This window comes from Schistocerca nitens, chromosome 12 (genome assembly GCF_023898315.1).
Source record: "Schistocerca nitens isolate TAMUIC-IGC-003100 chromosome 12, iqSchNite1.1, whole genome shotgun sequence".
Classification (NCBI taxonomy): Eukaryota; Metazoa; Arthropoda; class Insecta; order Orthoptera; family Acrididae; genus Schistocerca; species Schistocerca nitens.
Genome location: NC_064625.1, coordinates 97325186 through 97342703, shown reverse-complemented (window position 1 = coordinate 97342703; position 17518 = coordinate 97325186). Strand labels below are relative to the sequence as shown.

At 39.5% G+C, this 17518-nt stretch overlaps 1 protein-coding gene across 1 annotated transcript in view; it reads right to left on the bottom strand.

The window, feature by feature from the left end:
• The window catches only part of LOC126215193 (unconventional myosin-Ib), an 890664-nt gene that overhangs the window by 264321 nt on the left and 608825 nt on the right, over nt 1-17518 (bottom strand). Inside the window, exon 10 of the mRNA XM_049941860.1 lies at nt 3530-3642. Within this exon, the coding sequence (XP_049797817.1) occupies nt 3530-3642 (113 nt within the window). The remainder of the gene's footprint in view (nt 1-3529; nt 3643-17518) is intronic.

The following is a 17518-nucleotide window of genomic DNA, read 5'->3' as shown; positions in this document are numbered from 1 at the left end:
GTACTGGGACATGAAGAAGCTTGCACAGGATAGAGTAGCATGGAGAGCTGCATCAAACCAGTCTCAGGACTGAAGACCACAACAACAACAACCAGTTCTGGCTTTTACAAGGTGTACAACTTTGCTTGTGCCATTTGCCGATAGGTGGCGACAACAGTAAGTAGCGGTCGAAAGAAATAAATCGCAGACGTCAGGCAGTTATCTTGGACCTCAGTCAACATAACCTCATTCAAACATTAGTCGATTTGTGTCTGCATCATAAAGTTGTTCTTGATTGAAAATGTCAGTTTACGAGTCTAATTATCGTCATTTGTGGGCGGTGTTACTGTTTTGTTTCAATATGAAGAAAACAGCGGCTGAGTCTCAGCGAATGCTCTCAAGTACGTATGGTAGGGACGCTATTAATGAAAGAACATGTCATGAGTGATTTCAACGATTCAAGAACGGTGATTTTAATGTCGTAGTCTGGCATAGTGAGAGAATGTTTTCGAAGATGCAGAATTGGAGACATTGCTTAGTGAAGACCCATGTCAAACTCAAGAAGAATTGGCACGATTAATGGGAGTGACACAGCAAGCCATTTCAAAATGTCTCAAGGCTATGGGCACGATTCAGAAAGAAGGAACTTGGGTCCCATGTGAGCTGAAACCAAGAGACGTTGAACAGCATTTGTGTGTTTGTGAACAGTTGCTTCAGAGGCAAAAACGGAAGGGATTTCTCCATTGTATTGTCACTGGTGATGAAAAATGGGTTCATTACAATAACCCTAAATGCAAAAAATCATGGGGATATCCCGGCCATGCTTCCACATCGACGGCCAAACCGAATGTTCACGGCTCCAAGATCATGCTCTGCATTTGGTGGGACCAGCTCGGTGTTGTCTACTATGAGGTGTTAAAACCAAGTGAAACAATCGCATGTGCTTGTTATTGAATGCAATTAATGCGTTTGAGCAGAGCATTAAAAGATAAATGGCCACAATACAGTGAGAGGCATGATAAAGTGATTTTGCAGCATGGCAACGCTTGACCCCACATTGCAAAAGAGGTCAAAACGTACTTGGAAACGTTAAAATGGGAAGTCATACTTCACCCGCCATATTCTCCAGATATTGCTCCCTCTGACTATCACCTGTTTAGATCAATGGTGCATGGCCTGGCTGACCAACACTTTTGATCTCACAAAGAAATCACAAATCGGATCGATTCGTGGATCGCTTCAACAGAAGAAAAATTTTTTTGATGCAGGTTTCGTACACTGCCCAAAAGATGGGGGAAAGTAGTGTCCAGCGATGGAAAATACTTTCATTACAGCCTCAAATGTTGGGGAATAAACGGCGGAAGCTAAGTTGTACACCTTGTCTATTAATACATTTTCTAATAGTTCTGAAAATTGCCATAAACATGGCATATATATAAACATTGTATATAACAAAAGATGAGAAAAATGGCTTCCATCTGTATACTATAAGTACAAGTAGGAATATCAACAATGTAGGAGAAGATAGACCGCTACTTATGTAAAAATGACATATTAAGTAGCAGACAGCCACAATTACAAACACTTACACATTAGCTTTTGGCTATAGCCTACATCAGAACACGAAAGAGAAATACACACCATTCATTCACACAAGCAAGCACACCTCACACACATGACTGCCAACTCTGGCAGCTCGGGTAAGAATGCTGAGCTACAGTATATAGATAGAATATAAGTACAGATAAGAGTATAAAATGACACTACACAGGCTGAATGGCGAACTATTCAGCCTTTATAATGTCATTTTATACTGTGGACTGATAAGGTAAGGAATGAAATGGTTCTCCAGAGAATCATCAAGGAAAGGAATATACTGACAAGAAGGAGGGGCTGGATGATTGGAAATATTTTAAGAAATCAGGGAATAACTTTCATGGACCTAGAGGGAGCTGTAGAGGGTAAAAATTGTAGAGGAATACATTCAGAAAGTAATTGAGGACGTAGGTTGCAAGTGCTACTCTGAGATGAAGAGGCTGGCACAGGAGAGAAACTCGGTGGGCTGCATCAAATCAGTCAGAATACAATAGTGGAATCAGCAATGTTCTCAACAGCAACTGGAGCGATTTTTCAGTAACTCAACAAACAGTGGCGGAATCATCACATGGAGAAACTAACAAGCTTCAGAAGGTTTGAAATGTCCCTCATAGATTTGTGAATTAGGTGACATCCAATGACTAGTCCATGTTCTAACAAGGGAACCTCCCCATCGCACCCCCCTCAGATTTAGTTATAAGTTGGCACAGTGGATAGGCCTTGAAAAACTGAACACAGATCGATCGAGAAAACAGGAAGAAGTTGTGTGGAACTATGAAAAAATAAGCAAAATATACAAACTGGGTTGTCCATGTGTAATATAGGCAATATTAAGGGGAGTGTGAGACAAAGAGCGCCGTGGTCCCGTGGTTAGTGTGAACAGCTGCGGAACGAGAGGTCTTTAGTTCAAATCTTCCCTCGACCGAAAATTTTAACTTTTTATTTTCAGTTTATGTGACAAACTCTTATGTTTTCATCACTTTTTTTGGAGTGATTATTACATCCACAAGAAAACCTAAATCGGGCAAGGTAGAAGAATCTTTTTACCCATTCGCTAAGTGTACTAGTTAGGTGGGTCGACAACATATTCCTGTCATGTGACGCACATGCTGTCACCAGTGTCGTATAGAATATATCAGACGTGTTTTCCTGTGGAGGAATTGGTTGACCTATGACCTTGCGATCAAATGTTTTCGGTTCCCATTGGAGAGGCACATCCTTTCGTCAACTAATCGCACGGTTTTGCGGTGCGGTCGCAAAACACAGACACTAAACTTATTACAGTGAACAGAGACGTCAATGAACGAACGGACAGATCATAACTTTGCGAAAATAAAGAAAGCAAAATTTTCAGTCGAGGGCAGATTTGAACTAAAGATCTCTCGTTCCGCAGCTGTTCACGCTAACCACGGGACCACGGCGCTCCTCACCTCACATTGCCCTTAATATTGCCTATCTTACGCATGGACGACCCAGTTTGTATATTTTGCTTATATTTTCATAGTTCCACACAACTTCTTCCTGTTTTCTCGATTGATCTGTGTTCAGTTTTTCAAGGCCTATCCACTGTGCCAACTTATAACTAAATCTGAGGGGGGTGCGATGGGGATGTTCCCTTGTAAGTCACTGAGGTAACCTGAGTGACCAATGCTGCTGCTGCTACTGTTACTCTACTGACAGCACAGTGCTCCCTGGCTCCTTTTATACTGATAGGACTGTCTCTTGTAACATCTAGCCATCAAATCTGTATTACATGAGGGTGTTTGGTTACTTTTGATCAGAAATTGTAAATTTCTCTGATTTCTAATGTCTAAAGAACATATAGTTGATTTCTACCAAGCTGGGTGCTGACTGTTTAGGATTATATCTAGTTTTATAATAGAAATTTTTATGGAAGCTGTAAAATATAGGAAAAACCACTAAAAACTAGTAAGTGTAAAGAAAGTAAACAAACCCTGGTGACTTGGAAATCGTGTCGATCGTCTATACTGTCAGGACCGTGGCAGCGATTGTTGCTGTTGCGTAAGAAGCTGTAATTATCCAGGTTGCGTTGCAGCTTCAGCTGTTCTGAAATATAACCATCCGAGATAATTCACAATAAAATGCTGCTGCAGTATATCTTTTTATGCATTTATTTTTCTATAGTAATTGTTGTCTCACAAATACATGCATCTCTAGGTATTGGCATGTGATTGTTCCTCAAGATACGCACAGGGCGTGAGGACGAAAAATGTTATTGAGAATTTACTAAAGGACAGTGACTATACAGTTCGTGTGACTAGTGCAAACAATGTAGCACAGAATAAAGCCAAAAATTATACAGGGTGTTTGGAAATTCCCATTACAAACTTCTGGGACTCATAGATGGGAGTGAGTACACAATATTTTGAACAGGAACCCACATCTGGAAATGTATGATTCCATTCTACAATGGTCAGAGTTGGTTGTCCCAATATGCAATAGGGTAGACAGGATGATGTATCACCGAATGTCCATCAGGAAATGTGTCAGTACCTTGCTTCAGATGTGCGGTTTGGAGACATCTCAACAGACAATATGGTGAAAGATGGATAGGCCTTGGTGGTCCACTCGCACGGCCACTGTGATTGCGGGATTTAACACTTATGGATTACTTCTTGGGGGGTCGTATGCAAAGTTTAATTTGTGAGACTCCTGTACAGACAGAGGAAGATTTGCTCACAAGAGTTCAGGTCACTGCATGAGAAGTTGAAGAGACGCCAGGAGGCAAGGACAGTGTGTACCAGAATGTGCTTCATAGATACAGTGTCTGTAACAATATTGGTGGTTGCCACATCGAGCCACTGTTGTAATGCGTTAGTACTGTTCAGTACACAAGGTATGCTGGGTTCCCTTTTTCTTTTGGAATAATGTAAACACCTAATGTTTAAGTGTTAATACAAACAAATGTGCTTAAGTAATAAATGGTTGTTTTGTTACATTTCCTTTTGAATTGTTACCTAATAATGGTACTGTGTCACACCTAATTCAATTCCTAAAGCAGAAGTAGATGTGTCATACATCTGAATTGAAACTGGTGTAGAACAGAAATGTAATGTTTATAGACATGGGTTCCTATTCAAAATATTATGTACTCACTCCCCTCTACAAGTCCTAGAAGTTTGTAATGGAAATTTCCGACAGGTTCCAAGAATTTTTTTGGACATAAATAAGATGAACATTGTTTTTGTGATGATCTTTAATTTACATGTTGACAAACAGACCTGACACATAATATTAAAATCAGACAATGCTGTTCCATTTATGCCAAATGCAATCTAGTGATATGGTGAACATCTAAATGACCATGGCAAGAAATTTCTGTCAATAGATAAACAAAAATTATAAATGAAGGCAAAAGACTGGTTTTAAAAGACAGTCTTTCTGTCAAGCTCATTACCTCCTGTTTAAAGAAATCAACATTACAGAGGAAGGAGGGGTACAAATCACATGTAAGAGGGAACTGCAGTAGATTAATTCATTCACATAATTGCACTGTTCTAGTCCATCTAGTGAAAATAAATGAAGACCAAGAAAAATAAAAATACTTTTCAGTGTCAGCAACAAGTTTCTCCTTCTTCATATAAATCTACAATCTCTTAGGGGTAAAGTCTATTTACTGCAATGCTGGCTTGAAGGAAGACTTTTGTTTTCCTCATCCATACTTGCTAGTTGTTAGCTATTGCAGAACAAATATTTCACATGGTATGGTCTCAATCTACATTAAAAGCAATTTTGATACACAGTTCTCAGTCACAGACCTTAGCAAAATATCCCTTGAAGGTACGTTTGAAGTTGCTGGTACTGCAACCCACACACAAAAATCTTAATTGTCTCAGTTTATCAAACTTCAAACTCTGGTGACATAATATTTACAGAAAAATTAATACTTCAATACTGCTGCTGTCCAATATAAGCAGCATAAAATTATAATTGTTTGTGTTATTAACATACATATGAGCAAAAATATAAAAATGTGACTGACATGGTCAATTCTCTGAATTCACTGAACTACTACTGTCTCAATGAAACATCCACTACGCTAAATGCATCTCTTAATAAAAATTTGCAATACATTTTAGTGTTTCTTACTTCAAATTAACGTAGCTGCTATTTTAGACATGAAAGAATGAATAGAATTAACCACACAGCACAATCAAAATCATCAGAGACAAAGCACAAGCTGACAAAGGAATAGGGAAAAGTGGGAAAATGAATTTGGGCAAGTGCTCCTCACAGTAACAGTTCCAGAGTTATGCTTAATGAATTTATGCTTAATGATTTTAGACCTAATTCTGGATGGTCAGATGGGGATTTGAACCCTGCTCCTGGGACATGCTTGTTCTCTGACTTGGCTCCTGTGTCACCAAGGTCAATTATATTACAAAGATGTGCAGTACTTTATTCCCACTACCCACAAGAGGAATATGACAACAAGTTTTCAGCAAGTATACTAAATTACACACTTTTCTGTGCTTAAATTTAATAAGGTAATGTGTATACCATGGCATTACGATTCTCTCTGAAGTTTTGTGTAGAAGATTTGTTAAAGTAGCTACAGTAGATGTAGTGGCACATCACATAAGTTTACATATGTAACATACATCTCATATATCATATTACTGACATTTATGTGTATTTTAAGTACAATGATACTTCATGCAGCAAAAGTATCTACCCCAAGTTCCAGCAAAAATTTGACTACTATCTACATTCAACAGAAACAACAAAAGTAATCAGTGTTGTAGTGGCAACAGCAATATTAAGAGAGAATTTGATTTTATATACTTTTCTGCATCTGGATAGTCCATTATAAAAACTAAATATGTTCCTGGCTTTTAAGCTACATGCAGACATTATGATACTCATTTATAGCTGGCCATGATTATAGTTATGCATCTTTCAGTGTGAGAATGGATCTTCTTTTCAAAAAGAAAGCTTCAGTACTAAATTAAACTATTATCTGTCAGTGTGTAGTTGCAGTCTGAGTAGTAAAAGTGTCTATGGCCATTACTAATCAGTCTACAATAGTTACAGTCCTGAATTTAGGCATGAGAACTATATACAATTCCTTGTTCCTAATATTTTGTCTAGTTAGACACTTGAATAAAAGATTCAATTTAACCTTTTTGAGACTTGACCAAAGATAAGCTCACAGCAATTAATGAGTTAATGTAAATTCAATAAAAACTGCTCAACTGTCCTCACCAAAGTATTTTTAGTAGTGGCAGTATCAGAAAAACCTGCCCCTTGTTTTTGTTTCCCTTTCAGGGGCTTTTAAATTAAAAACGCAAGATAAATGGATGTCGCTTGCTGAAAGCCTCGGTCCTAACAATGCATCATCCATCACATGTTGTTAGGGGTGTCAGCCACACCATAAAGCTATTGTGCATGGCAGCCTACGCAGCAGACGTCACACTGGGAGTGTCTGGGCTCTATTCATTATATGAGAGCAGAAAAGGCATTAAAAAGTACCAAAAGTTTGTCATTATCCACAAAAAGGCATCTTGCTTAGCACATAGTTAATGTGCTGTACAAAAGTTATGAAAGAATCAAACATTTTCAACAATCTACACTGCAAAAATAATGAAAAACACTAAATGAAAATGAAACTTCTTCCAACTGGAGTGAAATGCACATTCCCATCTTACAGTTATTATAAAATATCTGCAATATTTTACAGTTAATAGCATCCTATCAAATATTGAAGGTTTGGCAAAACTGTGACTGTCCTGTGATAATATACAGTAGCAACCAATCACGATTTGGTTTTTGTTCAATTTGTCTACAAAACAGCATTACTTCTTTCTTCCTTTCTTTCTTTGCACTAGTGTTTATCCTGTCTAGTACAGGGGCTGCTTTACCAGGATTTAGCAAACTTTATTTTATTACTAGTGAATATAGCAATGCTGCACAACTGCTCAATTTGTATGGGATTTGAAAATATATTTATTTTGATCTCTGTCCAAACTCTTTGTCTTTAAATATGTCTGCTTGTGTCTGTATATGTGTGGATGGATATGTGTGTGTGTGTGAGTGTATACTTGTCCTTTTTTCCCCCTAAGGTAAGTCTTTCCGCTCCCGGGATTGGAATGACTCCTTACCCTCTCCCTTAAAACCCACTTCCTTTCGTCTTTCCCTCTCCTTCCCTCTTTCCTGATGAGGCAACAGTTTGTTGCGAAAGCTGAATTTTGTGTGTATGTATGTGTCTGTTTGTGTTTCTATCGACCTGCCAGCGCTTTCGTATGGTAAGTCACATCATCTTCGTTTTTAAATATATTTATTTATTTACATTTTCTTTGCGTGAAGCCATCATAGTGATGGCTTTTGCAAATGTCAGACTTAATACTATGGTTATACTTACACTTATAAAATACACTATACTCTGTAGCTGTTGCTTCTTATGTCTATTTTCTACATTTATTACATTACAATGCCTCATGTTACAATGCTAATGCCTCATGTTACAATCACTATCTTAAAATTCATTGAAAGAATATAAACATTTTTCTATTAGAAAAGATTTTAATTTTGTTTTAAAAACATTCCCCGTGTACATTCTTAGAGAGTTTGGTAGCCAGTTATACCAAATCAAACCACTGATATATGGACTTCCATCAGTTATTTTTAATGCTGTTCTGTTACAGAAATAGTTACACTTTGTTCTAGTGTTGTGATCATGTAAATCACTGCCCTTGATAGCTTCTGTTGGTTGACTTTGTATATGTGTTATTGCTCTTTTCTGTAGTAGTAGTATTCTTTTTAAATTTACACCAACTGCACAGCCCCACATTCAATTCCGTAATTGTGAAAGGGGAAAAGTGTTCCATAATATACTAATTTCAGTGCGCGGCTAAAAAGTATTTTTGCGAGCTGGCTGAGGAGATATATGGCACTACTGACTTTTCTGCATACGAAATTAATGTGGTATGTCCACCGCAAATTTTCATCAACATACACACCCAGTAATTTACAGTTACCATTTTCTGTTGCAGAGATATTACACACACTATTCATATTGTTGTGGTGAGAACTGTCTGTTTTAAATGTCAGTAACTGAGATTAGGTGACATTCACCTTGAGTCCCTGATCATTGAAGTATTTTGTTACTTCTGTTACACCACTAGTAGCAAGAGATTCTAGCTCAGTAGATTTACTCCCATAAAATAAGATTGATGCGTCATCTGCATAGCTTATATCCTGATCTCCTTCTCTCTCTCTACCCATCTCCTCCTCTGCCTCTCTCTGTCGATGTCCTCCTTCCCCATCTCCATGTCCATCCCCCCCTTTCCCTTTCTTTATCCACCTTCTCCTCATCCTTTTTCTGATCTTGGCCCTAGTTTGTTGTTATTGCAAATACAGATTCCTTAGTACATTCTAACCATAAGCAGAGAACCTGTCAATACAACTTACTTGTTTTCAGTAAAAAACGACTGAGAGGAAGAAAACAAAACAGCACATTATTGTGTATAAAATTTTTGTTTAAATATACATGTAATAAAAAGGAATATGTGTGGGGAAAACAATATTTCTAATGATTCACATATTCTAGTATCATGGTTAAAACTGATTGCAAGAAAGAAAACAAATCCGTACATATTCACAGCAGAGCAAAGCACAGCACAGTATTTTTTTTCTCGTAGTTGGTTTTAACAGAAAATCTGTACATTGTTGTTTCAAAAAATATATAGCCTACGTCATTATGAATGTGTATTAGAGCATCCCATAAAAATTTGAAATAAATGCTCAACAGCTTTTCGAGAGTTTTGGTAACAATGTTTCTCGTTTATATTTTAAATATGTATTCATGTATTATAAGATGGCCTTCCAGTAAGTATATAAAAGCATGCATGTATTTGAATGCAATGTTGTGCGAAAATTTTAAAGCAAACAGTGGAGAACTTTCAGTAATTTAAGATTTTGTGCAAACGAAAATTTACATTTTTATTTATATAGATATAGATTTAGCTTTGTGATCAGATGCCCCTACTGACATCAGTCATCAAAGTAATCTCAGGAAGGGGAGTTGTGTGCACCATCTGTCTCCAGTTACACCAACCTTGTTCCATTTTTTAACAAATTTTAACTGTTCATGTATCATATTCTCTGATGCTGAGTATGGGAACCAGTACAGCACTTACCTAAATGAGAATGGCAAACTGCCTAAAAACCACAATGTGTTGGCCATTGAACCAGCCCACGGTCATTAATCCACTGTGGAGTTTCTGTCCGGGTCTGGCTCAAATTCCTGCCACGCAAGCTAGCACACTGTGTATTATGCTATATGAACAAAACAGTGTTACTGGTTTCAGTTCTACAAAATTCATCTTCAGTTAGCCTACAAGTTTTTGTACTCAACATCTATAAAACAATGTATCATGAATTTTGCAAGCCTTCTGCAGATGAATTTAGGAAAATCAAAACCAGTAGCAAGTGTTTTTTTTTCCTTTTTAATAAGGTGAATTAAGGCAGACTTGTGGCCCACACATTGCTTGCAGATTTCTTTTTAAAAAAGGGATCTGATCATCACTATCCACCAAGTGAGGTGGTGCAGTGGCTTACACACTGGACTCGCATTCGGGAGGACAATGGTTCAATCCCTCGTCCGGCCATCCTGATTTAGGTTTTATGTGATTTCCCTAAATCGCTCCAGACAAATACTGGGATGATTCCTTTGAAAGGGCATGGCAGACTTCCTTCCCCATCCTTCCCTAATCCAATGAGACCAATGACCTCACTGTCTAGTCTCCTACCCCAAACAAGCCCAACCCTTCACTATCCTTCAGCTTTATGCATTACCTATGCTGCCTATGAACAATTAGTACTTAGTCCAGATGAAAGAGAGAGAACGGAAATCACTTATAGTCAACTACTTGCACCTGAAATTTTACAGCTGATGACATGGGGTTGAGAAATGAGGAGGAGATGGAGATGGAGATAGAGAGGGAGAGGGAGAGGGAGAGGGAGAGGGAGAGAGAGAGAGAGAGAGAGAGAGAGAGAGAGAGGAGGGAGGGGGGGAGGGGGGGGCAGTAGGTGGACAGAGAGAAGGAGTTTGGGATGTATATCCAATTCCAACTCATATTTAGTAATTGCAAAATATTGCCAGATTGGCATAAAGAAGAATTATGCAGCCTTTTTCTCATTGATGAATCACATGTGTTTGTTATTTGTTTGTGAGAAAATTGTGTTATGCCTCGTGTAAGGAAGAGAAACATACACTACGGCCCCTTCCGCCAGAGGTTCGATACCTCCCTCGGGCATGGGTGTGTGTGTTGTTCTTAGCATAAGTTAGTTTAAGTAGTGTGTAAGTCTAGGGACTGATGATCCAAGCAGTTTGGTCCCTTAGGAATTCACACACATTTGAACATTTCGTACACTACACTGTCCAGTCACATTAATGTGACCAGCAGTCAAATGCCTGAATAACCTCCTTTTGCCATACAGATCGCTGTGAGACGTGCACGAAGAGAGTCAATGAGGTTCTGGAAGGTACTGACAGGTATGTGGAGTCATGCTGACTCGAATGCCGTGACCAGCTACACCAGGTTTCTCAGTTGAGGATCCACGGCATGAACAGCCCGACTGAAGTTGTCCCACAGATTCTGGGTTTAAATCTGGGAAGTTTGGTGGCCACAGGAATACTATAAACTCATCCTGGTGCTCTTCAAACCACACATGTACACTGCGAGCTGTGTGACATGTTGCATTGTCCTGCTGGTAGATGACATTCTGCCGAGGAAAAACAACCTGCATGTGGGGGTGGACATGGTCTGCAAAGATAGATACATTCTTGTATTTATGCACTGTGTCTTCTGGAATAATAACATTACCCAGGGTATACCACACTAGCTTCTTGTTTGCTTTCATGTTTCAAGCTGTACACGGCAATGGCCATCTGTCCTATTGTTGTTGTATGGTGTTCTGCCTTATGGCACGTCTTGTCATGGGTTAATCCTCTTCCACTTTTGTCTATCCATAGCCAGTCTTTTTATTTCTGAATATTTGTCTCCTTTGATATTGCCCAGCATTTGATATCTTCTTTATCCTCTTCCCCCTTTTCCCTCCACCATTCCTTCTATTCCTTTCTTCAGTAAACAGTCCCTTCTCAAACAATGTCCAATCCAGTTCCGTTTTCTCTTTCTGATGACTTTCAGCATGTTTCTTTCTTCTCCAACTCTTCTTAATACTTCTTCATTCCTTACTCGGTCTTCCCATTTCACTTTTTCCATTCTTCTCCACATCCAAATCTCTAGTGCCTCCAATCTTCTTTCATCTTCCTTCCTCAATGTCCAGGTCTCCGCACCGTATAGTGCAAAGCTCCATATGTAACATTTGGCAAGTCTTTTCCTCAGATATTTGTTTAGTGGTCCTCAAAGTAATTTCTGTTTCCTGTTGACTCCTTCTTTTGTCATTGCAATTCTTTTCATAATTTGTGTTGAGCAATACGTATCCCATGGAGCATCAAATATGATTCATCAGGAAAGTTCAGTGGATACCCAGTTGCAGTATTGACATGCAAATTCCAGCCTTTGTCACTGGTGAAGAGCATTCAGCACAGGTGCATGAACCAGGTGCCCGCAGTGGAGGCCCATATGCGGCAGCGTTCACTGAATGGTCACTGAGGAGACACTGTCGGTAGCCCTTCGGTTCATCTGGGTGGTCAGTTGTTCAACACTTGCATGTCTATTCACCCATACACATCTCCACAGCCATCATCCATTCCTTTCATCTATGGCCTTTGCTGCCCCACTGTTGCTTTGGCACCAGTTTTGGACAATACCATTTTGCCATGGAGGCATGTGAATAGTTTGCAGGCGTAGACATTTTGGAAACACTTCCACTCTTACCCCAAACCCCAATGATTGTGCCCTTTTAGATGTTGGGTAAATCATTCCATTTCTGCCTTACAACAACTGTACTGTTTTCCATGTCACCCAGACAAACTCCACAGGTAGTGCTGCCATTGGTGACTGGTTATAGCAAGTCAATGTCAAACACTGGCAGTGGTCATATTAATGTGAATGGCATGTGCAGCATGTGCCAGAATACAATAGGTGGAAGGTTGTGGTCTGCTGAAACTGTTGTTTACCGTTCCATGATACTTTTGTTCGCATTGCTCTGGATTCCACAACTGACAGGAAATACAGAATCAATGGGTTCGAGAGACACACACTCAGTGCCATGCACGATCTCAATGGCTCACCATGCCTAGTGTCCAAGAGGACACACATACAATTTACTCAGCCGTTCAGAAGCTTTATGGAAGTGTCTGATTCCACCCGTCTGCTTTGACCCATGGCGTCATCAATACGGCAGAAACGGCTATTCTAAGCATCTCCAATATGGCGCCTATGATGTCACTCCATACACACAGCAACAAACATGAAAATATGTATAAATAAGACAATAACATCTCCCTCCAAAATACAATCAAACTAAAGTGACAACCATGGGAAATTGGTTTTTTTTTTTTTTTTTTTTTTTTTTTTTTGGGGGGGGGGGGGGGGGGAAGCTAAATATAACAGTTAAAAATTACACACCACAGTCTCGAACACATGAAACGACGAACAAAAAACAATAATTACAAAATCTACAGGAATCCCTACAGGATTCCTAGAGGAATCTTCACCTATATAGGTCAACCGCACCTGACAATTCCAAAACAGCAAAAACTATGAAACTTGGAATCAGACATTTCCCTTGTCCACAGCTGACAATACGAAAACACCAATACCTACATATAAAACTACAAAAATTGGAATCGGTCATTTCCCTTAACCTATGTATGTCAACCATAACTATTAATACGAAAAATCCAACTACAAAAAGCAAAACTAAAACCACAACACCTCAAAAAGTCAAAAGTCAAACATCCCTACATAAATTAAAACACATTCAATGCACAATAAATACACAAAACATTACAACTCGAGAAAAATAGACCCGAAAAACAACTTACCACCAACAAATTTCGGCACTGCAAAGTAGGCTGGCCATTCCAAACACACACACACACACACACACACACACACACACACACACACACACACAGACGGTGCCATCAAACACAACAAGACGACATCTAAAAAAAAAAAAAACCACAACCAACTCAATTCCGCGTTGTAATGACGTCACACACCACAGCACCTTTACATCATGGGGTCAAAGCAGACAGGTGGAATCGGACACTTCCGCTGACCCCGTTCGGGATTTTAATGGTGTGACCCATAGCGAACATGTTTTCAGTAAGACAAGTACCCACACAAACGGTGCAACAATATCTACAGCAGCGCAGACCATCAGTGCATTGACCATTATTGCAGTTTTCCTGAATGTGGCAGCAGAGAGGTGTGCCGACAGCATGGTGCCTGATGACTACATGGGACACAGGAGTGTCATCAGATCATCATTTTACATGACCCCCAGTACTACATACACCGTCACAATGGATGCATCTGCATGGAAGTGCTGAGGGGAATGAACATGAACTTCACCAGCTTACATTTGTCAGCACGATGCTGTCTGAGCACCTGGTATGATAATACAGGGCACCATTGGGAAGGTAACAGGATCACCTCTGCTTCACACTGACAGTAATTTGGACAGCAGATGTTGCCTGTGCTGCCCCGACCAGCCTCAATACAGAATAGCCACCGACAAGCTGTGGCCAAAAAACAAGTGGACCATCCTGTTGCTGCCAAACATCATATCCCTCATCTCAATGACTGCTTCACAGTCTGTGCCATATGGATCCTTCCTACCAACACCAGCTTTTCTGAACTGCACAGGTGGGAACTTTCCCTGCAATACATCCTACATTTCCACGACCCTCCTGGCCTCAGCCTTCGTTGGTCACTGTGCTCACCCATGCAGCTCCCTCCCTGTTCCCATTCCAGCACTACACAGCCGCAATTTCATTGCCACACCCAGTCTTTTAATTTATTTTTATTTCTCTCCTTTCCTGCCCCCCCCCCCCTCCCTCCCCACCTTCTCTCCGTCTAAACTGCAGCAATTCACTGTCTGCCAACCCCACCGTACTATCCCTCCCCCTCCCCCTCCCCTCTCCATCCTCCCCTTATGCCCACCAGTCGCCACTCCCACCATGCATTGGTGCTGCTGCTCGCAGTGTGGTTTAAGTTGTCTGAGACTGCAGACCCATGTGCAAGTTGCGTTTGCACGAGAGAGAGAGAGAGAGAGAGAGAGAGAGAGAGAGAGAGAGAGAGAGAGAGAGAGAGTGTGTGTGTGTGTGTGTGTGTGTGTGTGTGTGTGTGTGTGGCAATTGCCGACAAAGGCCTTAATGGCCGAAAGCTATAATTGTGTGAATCTTTTTGATGAGCCTATCGCAACTCAGCATCTCCGTTATATGGTGAGTAGCAACTTTCCTTCTCTAATACCATCACAGAATTTCTAGACATAGCAACTTGCTCTGTGTTTTGGAGCAGAAATTTGTGCATACTGCAGGGATTTAATTGGTATCTACCTTAGTCTTCACTATGGAAGGTGGCTGACATCATCCGTGCCTACAGGCAATCTAAATTTATTAAGAGACTGATGAAAGTGGATAATGGGGGATTCAACACTAATAAAACAGATTAAACTTCAACAATGAGATATATCCTCCCAGTTTTCATAAATTTTTAACCAACAGCAGCCTTCACTGACAAGTTAATATTACTATCATACAAGTACAGCAATCAATGAATGTAGGAACCAACATGTACAGTGTAACTACCAAAACAACTTAAATGACAACTAGATTATTAATGTTCTACAGAGAGTTGAATTCATGTGGAAGTCCTGAGAGAGAGAGAGAGAGAGAGAGAGAGAGAGAGAGAGAGAGAGAGCTAAACCGGTGACACAGTGATCAGGCTGACAAATGATGGAGGTTGTTGAGAGAGAGAGAGAGAGAGAGAGGGTGCAATCTTACTGCAACAGCTGATGTAGCCACACATGTCAAGTGAAAGCGGTTGCTCACTCCTCTGACCAAACAATATTTACTATCTTCTGCTCGAAATAATGAACAGCCAAGCTGTAATCTGAATCAAAGTGACAAATGGCAAAAGCACAATACTTCAGCATCTTAGTTGTCATTCTGTTGCTGTTGGTTTGAAGAGAAGATAGCAAACTTGGGCACAGCAGCTGTGTTCTGAGATTTCCTGACCTCAGAGTGACCACACACTGATGAGCATCCGATCTCAAAAAATAGGGCTAATATCAGTTACTGGTGTCAGCAGTGCAAGGGCTGCTGAGACTTAGAGAACAAACAGCATCCTTTCCACATCCTGCCTCATCCTCAATCATCAAAACCCAGTAATCTTTGTACTACTGCATCTCCTTACAGAAGAAGGACGGCACTGTGTATTTTATCTGAATTTAACAGCTGCTGCCATACTGAGCAAATAATTACGTCCCCTCAAGATAATTGCACCCAAAATTGCACTGCAGTTTAGACGGAGAGAAGGTGGGGAGGGAGGGGGGGGGGGGGGCAGGAAAGGAGAGAAATAAAAATAAATTAAAAGACTGGGTGTGGCAATGAAATTGCAGCTGTGTAGTGCTGGAATGGGAACAGGGAGGGAGCTGTATGGGTGAGCACAGTGACCAATTGCACAGAGTAATACTAGGAGCCTAGTGACATTTGCTGAACTTCCCCAGAAGATTATGCCATAATGAATAACTGACTCAAAGTAGCAGTGATAAAATATTTTTCTGGTATCCATGTCCATGAGAGTCTCTTTTCTCTCTGAATTTTTTATTTGAGGTTAGTTGGGATTTAAAGTGACCTAAAGTTTAGAGACATTTGATACAAAAATGATAATCCAACAATAAGTTCATCAGTGAGTCAGTTGCTAAGAATCTGCAATAATACGTATTGCTTACTATGTATCTGGGGTTTGTTTTTCATTTGTGACCTCTAAAGAATGCACATGTATGCACAATGTGTTATGTGATATGTGGTTTATTCATCTCATTACATACAATTTTCAAATCATTTGATTTGATGTACAGGAGACCTTTCAAGGTTTACAAAAGAAACTTTTTTCACTTTTTTAAGAGAAATACAAAAGTTTACATTATATTTTACATTTCTAAGTTACAGCTACACATGTACATAAAATAATACATGTAATACAATCCCTGTGTTCAGATTGTGAAGCTGTCCTCAATGAATTCATCGACAGAATAATAACACTTTTCCACCAGAAGAGTAAAGAGCAATATTTTCAGTGAACCAATCTCCATTTTAAATATATTACTGCCTTTTATTTTATTGAAAATTTTTAACCCCATATACTCTGGCGTTTGGGCATAAAGTTTTAAACGATGTGTTGGAAGTCTGAAGTTATCTCTGTGGCGAGTGCTGTAATTGTGGTCAAAACGGAAAGTGTCTAGTGTATGTTGATTTCTATATAGGACCACCATCTCATATATGTAAAGGGGCTAGATAGTATTTTCAAATTTTTTAACAGTGGTCGACAGGATTCCCATTTTTTTTTTTTTTTGCAACACATATGTTTCTAATTACTTTCTTTTGTAATACTAGGAGCCTAGTGACATTTCTTGAACTTCCCCAGAAGATTATGCCATAACGAATAACTGACTCAAAGTAGCAGTGATAAAATATTTTTCTGGTATCCATGTTTGTGGCACCTGACAAAATACACATTGCAAATGCTAAGTTGTTCAGTTTATTTGCTAAGTAATCTATGTGTACCTTCCAATTTAAATTTTTGTCAAGATTTAGGCCTAAGAACTTCACGTGGTTTGCTTCTGTGATATCCTGATCATTGCAAGTTATCTTTATTTCACTCCTTTCTACTGATTTAGCTTCAAATTGCGTCATTTTGGTTTTAGTTACACTTATTATGATAGAACCAAGATTCAAGTTTTTCTAAAGTATTTTTGGCTTTTTCTGGAATATTTTCAG